This window comes from Trachymyrmex septentrionalis, unplaced genomic scaffold, assembly GCF_001594115.1.
Source record: "Trachymyrmex septentrionalis isolate Tsep2-gDNA-1 unplaced genomic scaffold, Tsep1.0 scaffold30, whole genome shotgun sequence".
Classification (NCBI taxonomy): domain Eukaryota; kingdom Metazoa; phylum Arthropoda; class Insecta; order Hymenoptera; family Formicidae; genus Trachymyrmex; species Trachymyrmex septentrionalis.
Window position 1 is genome coordinate 88,324 of NW_017305463.1, and position 11,628 is coordinate 99,951.

Sequence of the window (11,628 nt, forward strand, 5' to 3'; positions counted from 1 at the left end):
GACATGGTAAACAGGCCCTGATTTTCTATGACGCGATGAGATTGGTCAGTCAACGAGTTCTTGCGTCAGGAAGATGACGCTTCCGAGCTTCAAAGAGTGCACAGCAATGTTGCCGTCGACGATTCCAGTATCGTGGAAGAAATAATCAGCAAACATTCAAATTTTTACAAGGTCTACCGCCTATATAATAGCCTATTGCTTGAGATTTTTGTAGAAACCGTCAGGAATTGTCATACACTTCGTCTCTCATGTAGAGGTAACAGCAGCGTCACAATCAATGTGCAGAATTGTGCAACACTTCTTTCCTGAAGAGTACAAGGCTTTTAACGACAATAAGGACCTCAACAGTAGGATTCTGGCGCTCAACCCATTCCTCGACGACAGCGATTAATAAGGGTAGGAGATCGATTAAAGTATTCGAACTTGATGCATGACGCATGTCAGCTCATACTGTTATCGAAAGACCACGAACTGACAAGGCGAATCGTTATAGAAGCACACGTCCGCAGTTTACATGCCGGCACTCAAGCTACCATGGCTGCGGTAAGACGACAATTTTGGCCTCTAGCGCTGCGATCGTTAATGCGATAAATTGTTCTAAGGTGCGTTAAATGTTTCAAGGTCAAGCCTATTCATTCGGAAGCCGTCATGAAGCCTCTCTACCATTTCATCGTGTAACCATTTTCCGGCCATTCTCGTATTGTGGCGTAGATTACGCCAGTCCATTGACCTTGCGGGAAGGAAGCGTCGGAACGCACGTACTCGTAAGGCATACGTTGCCATATTCGTGTGTTTTGTCACTAAGGCAGTACACGCAGAACTAGTTAGCGATTTAATCACAGATTCTTTCTTAGCGGCCCTCAAGAGGTTGATATTGCGCAGGGGAAAACCCTCTCAAATCTATTCAGATAATGGCAGGACTTTCGTTGGAGCCTACCATCGGTTACAAGAATTCTTTGCGTTTTTAAGCAAGGGCAGTGTACAAGATAAAATTAATGTCTTGCTGCAAGAACAACAAATAACGTGGAATTTCATTCTCCCTAACGCCCTGCATTGCGGAGAACTATGGAAGGCCGCGGTAAAGTCAGCAAAACTTCATCTACTTCGTTTAGTTGGCAATGCGCGTTTAACTTTCGAAGAAATGTAGACGATCCTGTGCGAGATAGAAGCAATATTAAATTCGTGGCCTATTACTCCCTTGAGCGAGGATTCCAATGACTTTACTTAAGTCCGGGGCATTTCCTAATTGATACTATTGTGGATGGTTTCCCTTACCACAACTTAAGCGACATAAACGAGAATCGACTCGTCGGCAACGCGTAGAGCAACTAAGGCAATACTTTTGGCGGCGGTGAAGCTCAGAATACCTCCACACTTTGCAAACGCGTTCCAAATGGAAGTTTAGTAAAGGGGAGCAATTAAAAATCGGTCAAGTTGTGCTCGTAAAACAGCAGGGCCTACGCCCTCTTCAACGGCTATGCGTGTGCAAGATGTTCACGCCGGCATCGACGGCATTGTAAGAACAGCCGAGGTGAAGACGGCGAAGGGCGTTCTCACAAGACCGCTATCTAGATTATTAATATTACCCATTGAAACTTAACTCAACGGGAATTAGTCATTAGTACGTAAGATTTCCTGTTGCGTAATCCTATTGTAAGTTAGGTTAAGCATATTAACTCTGTATCGATACGTTCAAGTATTGTATTACTTATATTATGTGTTCAAGCATTATCGCGTCGAATCTCTGCTAATCAATCAATCGTTTGTTCCTTTGCTTTTCCTTTTCTTGAAAGTGGAATCTTTCAACGGGGGTGGCGTTGTATCGCAAATACTACAATTAATACATTTTCTTCCGTCGCGTCTCATTTTCCTTGAGGCATAATCCGCGTACGTTGACCAAACAGTCGTAACTCGCGCGCGGTCCTGCGCAATAGGCGCATAATTGGCTATTGGCTGGTCGTATCGGCGCGACCATGATTGGCCGGCGTTAGGCGCTGAACGGTGTCATAAGACAAGAGGGCGCCTATATCTGCTTTTTTGTATGTGTGTGTTAGTACATTTTGTGACGAATGGCCGCGCGATCGGTGCGAACAACGATACCCGTTTTACGCGGCAAAATTGAACATCTTTGTCTGTGCTTGCACCTACGACTATTGTGATCCAGAGCAAAATGAGTTAAAATTAATTTTAACTCAGAGAGAAACGTGTTGCATTCTCTTGACCACATCGCTTCCGACAGAATCATCCGGTAGCACGTGTGGCGGGCACATGTCCACAGCACGAAACTCGCCATATTGCGAGACATCAGTTTTGTGTAAACACACAAAAATATTTGCATGCTAGCTAACTTGAATAACGCTCCGATATTCTTAATTAACCTAGCCAACAATAACGCTGCAGAGAGTTCGAGGCGTGACAAGAATATTTTAAGAAGCGCGATTTCGAAGAGCTCGATGCAATACGTATCGTTCCCGAGTTCAGAGCGCACATAAACGCATGCTCCGTAAGCCTGTTGGCTTGTGTCGCAAAAGCCGTGAACATTTCTACCGATTGAAAATTTACAGTGGACTTAATGGAGCGCCGAATAGAGAGTTTATTGATATCAGCTAATTGCGATTTGCGCTTCTGCCACCGCAAATGAAGTTCTTGTGGGACTGACTCATCCCAATGAATGCCCAGCTGCCAGAGTTCCTACAGAATTAACTGAACAATCTAGCAGCCTGAAAGAGTTAAAAAGTCTGGAAATTTCAGAGAGTATGGTTTGTTTGGAAACCATTGTGGAATCATTATCGGATTTGTAATGAAATGATATGTATCCTGAAACTGATTCCAGTAAATGCTTAATACAGATGATTCTAGGCCATTGTCAATTGTAACGGAGCTATCATCTTTGATATCCGCCAATAAGTCAGAGCAGCTGGATACCCATTTGCCAAGTTCGAACGCCAAAGTTCTAAACATAGAACTTTGATGTCTCGTTGCGTTAATGCCTCGTTAATTATATCGGCTCCCGTGACCATGTCATCGACGTGAAAATCTCGCAATACATGCAGAACCGCTAGGACATTCGTTTGCATAATGCTCAGCTAATCACTTAAAGCATTGCATGACTAAAAACGAGGTGAAAGATGTGCCGTACGTCATGGTTCGTAGGTTGCGACATTGAAAGCGAGATTATCCCACTAGAAAATACGCTGATAGCGCGTTTGTAAAGGATGTACTAAGACTTGCCTATACATTTTAATCATGTCGGCTGCGAAAAAGAATGTGCGAAATCGGAACAAGATGGAGAATAAGTTCTGTTGGACGGTCGGACCAACCTGAAAATGTCTCGTTTAACGAGACGCCAATCTTTGGCTGAGACGTCAACTCTTATTTTATTAGAAAAGATGCAGATTTAATAACGCAGTAATGAGGTAAATAAAAGGACTCTAAATCCTCTCTAGATTTCTCATCGATCTATTTCAGATGACCTAGCTCGAAGTATTTGTCTATGAATTGCAAGTACTGCATATTTAAACCGCCTCTCAATAAAAAACGTTTAAAAGCGATATTCTTAGAGTCAGCGAAAGTATTAGGACCGAGTTTCTTGAAGGGAAACTTGACAATAAATCTACCTTGGGTAATTTGAGACAGGTTTTGTAAGAAATGTTGCTTGCAGCAAATTTCCTTTTTCTTGTAACTATTTGAAGCCTCGGAGACGTTCTCGATATCTCAAAAATGCGATAATTGATTATGCAGCTGCGCGTTGGTAATTGAAGTATGAAAAGATCGTACACTTTTAATAGAATCCGATGCATGTACTAAACGTCCGGCTAAAATCTATCCGAAACGAGTCTTATGTACGATCGGGTGCGTCGGAGATATACGAGGTCTGTTCAAAAAGTATCGCGAATTTTGAATTTCCGCGGGTTACGTATATTCGATTTTCGATTTTTTGTGGCGTTATGTTGGTACTCATGTCTCTCACTTATGCCGACAAGTTCGGCCATTTTGAATGTTCAGTTAATTTTTGACAGCTGCTTTGCTTGCACGTGTTTTGGCTCGTCTTCGATTTTTGCCTATTCCAAAAAATGGATCAAAGAATCTGTATCAAATTTTGTGTGAAAAACAAAATTAAGTGCGCGGACGCATTCCGAATGTTGACTGTGGCATATGGTGAAGCTACCTTGGACCGAAGCAACGTTTATCGGTGGTACAAAATGTTCTCAGAGGGCCGAGAAGATGTGAACGACGAAGAGCGTGCCGGACGCCCGAGCACGTCAACAACAGACGAAAACATTGATGAAGTGAAGAAAATAGTATTGGCCAATCGTCGAATCACCGTTAGAGAGGTTGCTGAGGACCTAAACATATCGATTGGCTCGTGCCATTCGATTTTTACCAATGATTTGGGCATGAGACGGGTCGCCGCGAAATTCGTACCAAAATTGCTCAATTTCGACCAAAAACAGCATCGCATTAACATTGCTAAGGAGCTGTTGGACTCTGTCCGCGACGACCCAAATTTGCTCCAGAGGGTCATAACTGGTGACGAATCATGGGTTTATGGTTATGACGTGGAAACCAAAGCTCAATCATCCCAATGGAAGCTGCCGCACGAGCCAAGACCGAAAAAAGCGCGCCAAGTTCGGTCGAATGTGAAGGTTTTGCTTACAGTTTTCTTCGATTGCAGGGGCGTGGTGCATCATGAGTTCTTGCCACAGGGTAGAACGGTCAATAAGGAATATTACCTGCAAGTTATGCGCAATTTGCGCGAAGCAATCCGCCAGAAACGCCCGGATTTGTGGAAGAACAAAAATTGGCTTTTGCACCACGATAACGCCCCTGCTCACACATCGTTGCTTGTGCGCGAATTTTTGACCAAAAACAACACATTAATGATGCCGCAGCCACCGTATTCCCCAGATCTGGCCCCCTGTGACTTTTTCTTGTTCCCGAAACTGAAGAGGCCCATGAAAGGACGACGCTACGCTACGATTGAGGAGATAAAGACGGCATCGAAGGAGGAGCTGAACAAGATCACAAAAAATAATTTTTTGAAGTGCTTCGAGGATTGGAAAAAACGTTGGCACAAGTGTATAATATCTGATGGGGATTACTTTGAAGGGGACAAAATAGATATTCATGAAGAAATAAATAATTTTTGAAAAAACACAAAATTCGCGATACTTTTTGAACAGACCTCGTATGCTTTGATTTGCCCGACACAGTAAGTTCCAGAAGTGCTGGACCAATTGGAATGTCAATTTCCAATACGACGTGATTGTGCCGCCTGATTACCATTTGTTCCGATTGATGCAGCACCGTCTCTCCAAACAATCACACTTACAAAATATAGTAAATATCAAGAAATAAGTCGATGACTTTATCGCATTAAAAGATAAAACATTTTTTTGCCGCGGTATTCATATGCGATTGAAAGATGGCGAAAAATGATGAATACAAACAGCAAATGTTTTGATTAAAACCATTGTATTGTTTCTTTTGTATTAATAAAAGAATTTTGTTAATTAAAACGATGGGAATTTAGTTATACATCTAATAGTAAAATTTGTGTTATTTTATTTTTGACATTTAATAATGAGAGTATAATCCCTTATTATTAAAATTTGTTAATTATGGTCTTAATATCATTATTATTATTAGTAGTATACACTTATTATTGTATTATATTAGTAATAATGTATATATTATTATATTTTATATTCAATTTTATATATATTGTATTATATAATTTTGTATATTAAACTATTTTTAATTAATGCAAATAATTATTGTATGTTATGTCACATTTGTTAAATAAAGTTATAATTGTATCTTGTAATTTTATAATACATTGTAAAATAAATGGTAAAGAATTAATAAATAATAAAACTATTTAAATATCGTAAAATGGGATAATTTTGACTCAGATGGAATAACTTTGGCTTAAAATTGTAAGAAATACATGAACAACCTGTATGTCCACAATCCACAAAGGACATAATAAGGCAATTTTTAATCATTTTAAGACGTTTTTAAAATTCCTTTTATATTCTGATTTTATGTGTGGATAAACGCGCTATTTAGATGATATTATCAAAATTAGGCTAAAATTACTCCATTTTACGATATATATGTAAATAGAAGGTGATCGTTGATTATAATCGGCGGAGTGGAGGACTTTTACAGATTAATCCTTTTTTTTTTACTTGAAAATCTACTATAATATATAGCTAATTTTTGTGATAAAAACGGGACGATCTGCATAAAAAAACGTTATTACTTTTATATATACTGCATAATTGCATATAAGACAAAATTTACAAAGTTAATGTGTTTGATTAATATTTATTTTTAATGATTTTAGATTCAGTACTTTTCATCTCAAGTATAAAAGCAGAACAAACCTCACAGTTAATTTTTACAATTTTTAACAATTAAGTATTTATTAATATAAAACATTAAATATATTTTAAATAAGCATATGATAACATAACGATTTTTTTTATCAACATTATACATATATTATATATTGATAGTATTATACATGTATATGCGCGCGCGCGCGCGTGCGTGTGCATGTGCGTGTGCGTATACGTGTGCGTGTGTGTGTAGATATATAATTATAATGATATAAGTTTACAGAGTATTAAAGAGCCAACGGTAGAACTTGTTGCGTAAAATTATTTTATATATCAATGATAATTACATAAATTTGAGATATTCAAACCTATTCTCTTAAATTCGGAATGTTGATATGTTTCGGTTGCTTGTTCAAGCCCCCTTTTCAGAAATTCAATAAATATAATTACTGATGTGACTTTATCTTCTTAAAGTAGAACGCTTTTTGTTTAAGTTGTTTCCAGAATAATTAAAGCTGCTCACGTGTATTTTATGTTTCCTCACTGTTCTATAATCTTCGAACTCTCTTACATCCATGTAGTAATTAAGATTGTATGTGTATTCATATAGGGAAGCAAGAACATAATTGTACTATTACGGTTCAGCGTCAATACATTATTTGCTTGAATAATTCACAAACCTATAATGCACGGCTTTGGAACGAAGCAAAACTGAAGTAGGAAATGTGTATTAGAGGGGTATTACATCGTCGAAGAAATTTTATGCCAACAGTTAATATACGTGGATAGTAAACTAAATACATACGTATCTTTAATGTGAATAGTATTTTCTCCTGACAAAGTTCAAATCACTGTGTAACTGTAACAATATTTAACAAACAATTGTTATGGCAGATATAACGATGGAGAAACTTATTGCGTTTTTGAAAGCGGATTTATTGTTTGCTTGTTGCTGGCCATTACCACCAACTGCCACAAAATGTGAAATAATACGTAATAAAATATTTCGCTACTTTTCTATTCTACACGGGATAATTATGATGATTGCGATATTATATACAATTTATAGCAATCGGTCGAATTTATTCTTGATAATGAAATTATGCTGCGAATTATGTACCACTACTGAAGTTCCTTTACAAATAATTTGCTTTACAATTCAGTATGATCGTCTCCAAGTAAGAAGCGTTATTTTAGTTATATATTTAATACAAAAATAAATAATAATAATAAGTAATTAACATTAGAAGTACTCATAAGTTTGTTCACTAAAAAGAATCAAACAAATAAATTATTATGAAAATAAAGAAAATAATAAAAAATCAAATATTTCATTAATAAAAAGGACATTAATTATTGATAAGTTAAAATATTTCAGATTTTCATTTTTTTTTACATAAGAAATATAATATTAACGAAAAATAGACATGATAATAAATATAATATTTGTAGTAATAAATATAATATTAACCCTTTGATGCACGAATTATTTGTTGCAGTCAAAATTTCTGGAACTTCGTACCTAAGGATTTTTTGGATCGTTGATTACGAATCTAGAGTCAGTTTAGTAAAATTCAATATGGCGGATCCAATATGGCGGACCAAAATAAAAAAAGTTTTATTTGTCTTGAAAATTGGTATACAGGAGTTTTTTGAATCGTTGATTACAAATTTGAAATCAAATTTTCAAAATTTAAGATGGCGGATCCAATATGGCGAACTAAAAATATTAAAGATACTTTATTTGCCTTAAAAATTGGTATACAGGAGTTTTTTGGGTCGCCGATTACAAATTTGGTTTTTATTTTAAAATTGTAATCATTAACCCCAAAAACCCCAATATATCAATTCTCAAGGCAAATATAACGTTTTTTAAAATTTTTGGTCCGCTATGTTGGATTCGCCACCTCGAATTTTGACAATTTGATTTAAAATTTGTAATCAGCGATCCCAAAAACCCCTGTATACCAATTTTCAAGGCAAATAAAGCATTAAAAAAAATTTTGGTCCGGTATATTGGATCCGCCATATTGAATTTTGCTAAATTGACTCCAGATTCGTAATCAGCGATCCCCCCCCCCCAAAATATATATACATACTTTTTGGCATAGATTATTAATCAAAATTTTTCAGGAACGATTTTTTTCTTAAAAAAGTAGAATGTTTTGCGCATTTGTTTATAACTGTAATTTAAGTTGCAAAATAAAATCTTCTGTACCTAACTTGTTATTAAAGTAGTATCTGAGGATTATATAACAATTTTGTATTGCATGTGCAGAAACCTTAAGAGTGGAGTTTGGGAATTAAAAAACGAAAGAGTAAATATACAACATCGTGCAGCAAAGGGTTAAGGGAATACTGGAGTCATCTGTATTACCGATAAAACTAACGTTTTTGACGTTTTTGTTCTTGTTGGATTTCTTCGTAGTGTTTCTCAGTATACCGATCAACACTAAAGATAAAATGGATAAAGAAATCTGTAATTTTTTATTTTTCCAAAGAACTAGAAAGGATACGGGCAGGAATTATTTTTTCCAGTTTTGAACACAAATTACGCCAGCGATAAGTACATTAGCGTATACATTTTAATTGTGAAAAAAAAATTTTTATTCTGTGAAACTACTACGAAGATATTCGACAAGAACAGAAATATCAAAAACGCTAATTTTATTGGTAATACAGGAGATTCTAGCATTCCCTTAATGAAAGTAGACATGATCATTCGATATCATACTTCTAGTACGACAATTCAAATTCTATACTTCTAATTCTTTTTAAATGTATCAATACTCTTTAAGCTTTAATTTAAAATAATTGTAATCTTTGATATACATATATAAACAAAATATTTTTTAATATTTAATATTTAATATTTAACAGAATATATTTTTCATTAATTTCTTGTTTGAAAATTATATTTAAATATTATCTATATATAGTATCAACTGATATATTTAAATAATAATTAATATCAACTGATTTATTTTTATAAATTGAAATGTTAAAATAAGCAAACTGATATAAAGTTTAATCATATTATAAAGTAATATTACTTTATTATTTTATTGTATCTTTGTTTATATTAAGAACATTTTTAGGTAAATGTATAGTTTAAATTACATTTCATCGATATTATTGCTCTTTAGATATGTTGCAGGGAAGAGTGTTCTGAATAATTTCTTACAAAAATTAAGTACAGGATTGCATTGACTTAGGAGATATAATAAGTTAAAGTTTTATATTAAGTAGGAAACAGCGTTGGTTTAGGAGGTATATTACGAATAGTAAAGATTATGTGTTTGAAAATCATGTGAAACACAGTAGGAGAAATTCGGGCAAAGTGGATACTCCAAAATTTAAAAGGCTTTAAAAAACTATTGGTTGATGGATACAAGAAACAATGTGCTAATTTTAATTATATGTACTTTATTATAGCTTAAGATATATAATAAACAGAACTTTTAAACATTTGATAGTTTTAAAACATTAATAAAATAAATATATAGACAAAATTATATTGTACTTATTATATTTTGCCCTAATCCCCGAGTAAAGCGGATAGGGAGATAGGGCAAAATGAACATCGATAGGCACAATGCATTAACAAATTAATGAATAAATTAAAAGATTAATACATATACGTTTTAAATTAGTTATATGTTTTCTTCACAGAATTTCCAGATTTGCATTCTCTAATGGCAAATTGCATGGATTTTTCATTTCACTGGTCTTGATTAGCTTTTCTTTTACAATTACTGACTATCTATAATAATAAAGAATAAAAAATGTAACAGACAGAAATAATAGCGCAAAGATAAGTGACAGGCAAAACAAATAGGTGACCAGCAAACTGGATTCACTTTGCCCGGTCCACTTTGTTCGGTTTACTTTGTCCAGCATAGACTTTTTGAAAAGCAATAAAAATAAAACCAAAGTCAGTAGCAACTATTGTACGATTTATGGTAAATCAAGACAAACATATGCACTTTAAGAATACAATATAATAATTACAAGTAATTTTAGGAAAGTGTAATTTCATGGAGAAAAACACCCTGAAATATTGAAAGTTTATCGTCGTTTTTGGATTTTATATTCTCTGCATTAATATGCAGTGTTTCTTCTAATAACTCAATTGCTTTCGACAGATAGGTAATAGACGGATATTATGTTCGTTTTAGTTCTTGCCAACATATAGTTTACGAGTAATGGCAAGTGTCCGCTTTGCTTGGATTTCCCCTACAGTTATAGTATTTATCTCGTTTTTGACTTTCTCCCATTTTGAAGGTAGGAGCTATTCAAATAAGAAGAAAAAGAATATAGAATAGATCTCGTTTAGCATCGTAAGCTGCAGAAAGGGATGTAGGGTGGATTTTGTGTAAAAAATCGAAAATTTATATGAAATAGTATCATAGATCTAGTTCCATCCCGTAAACATGGAGGGAGTTATGAGACCTTGCTTTACGTGGAAAGTTGACAACTCATATAAAACAGTACAATCATATAGATTTCGTTTCGTCCCATAGAAGGTAGGGCTCCGCTTTATATGGAAAATTGTAATCCTATATTTATTGTAAAACTTAATTTGTTTATCTTCTAAAACAGTGCCATCTCCTACTTTTAACTACAAAAATTGTAGAAAATTAGGACATTTTTCCCTATAACGTATCTGAAGGTCAATAAAATTGGCGAGATGTAATCTAAACTATACATTTACTCATTTCTGTTTAACCACAATCATAATTCAATTGCAGTACGTACTTTACGAATTGGAAGACTATTGCAAGCGAGCGAAACCAGAGGAGAGAAATATTTTTCATCGATACATTAACAGTTGTAAATCGATTTATATAGGCTCATTATGCGCTTTCACCGTTACCGCCTTGTTGCTCATCATCAGTCCTATAGTAGAACCTCATCCTTTTCCCATTGATATAGAATATCCGTTTTCTGTGGACTATCAACCTTTAAAGATTATCATTTATCTACATCACACATTACTCATATATCAAAGTTATACGCAGGTATGCTCAAATGTTTTTATCGCACTTCTATTATGGTTTGTGTCAGCGAGATGTGATATCTTATCAAATAGATTTCGAGCCGTCACAAAATTTACCGAATTGCGAGCATGTATAAAAGAACATCAAGAGTTATTATGGTAAATTTAGAGTTAAATATAATTAATATTATAGAAACTTTCATCTTGAAAACATTTTTTTGAAAATATAAAAAAAGTTTTATTCTATAAATATAATAAAAAATTGAAATTGCAATTTATAAT

The 11,628-nt window shown here is 34.6% G+C and overlaps 1 protein-coding gene across 1 annotated transcript in view; it reads left to right on the plus strand.

Moving 5' to 3' along the window:
• The first annotated feature begins 7,441 nt into the window (after positions 1 to 7,441).
• LOC108749561 (odorant receptor 43a-like) overlaps positions 7,442 to 11,628 on the plus strand; it is a 27,560-nt gene continuing 23,373 nt past the window's right edge. The window contains exons 1-2 of the mRNA XM_018488337.1: positions 7,442 to 7,525; positions 11,099 to 11,505. Of these exons, the coding sequence (XP_018343839.1) occupies positions 7,442 to 7,525; positions 11,099 to 11,505 (491 nt within the window). The remainder of the gene's footprint in view (positions 7,526 to 11,098; positions 11,506 to 11,628) is intronic.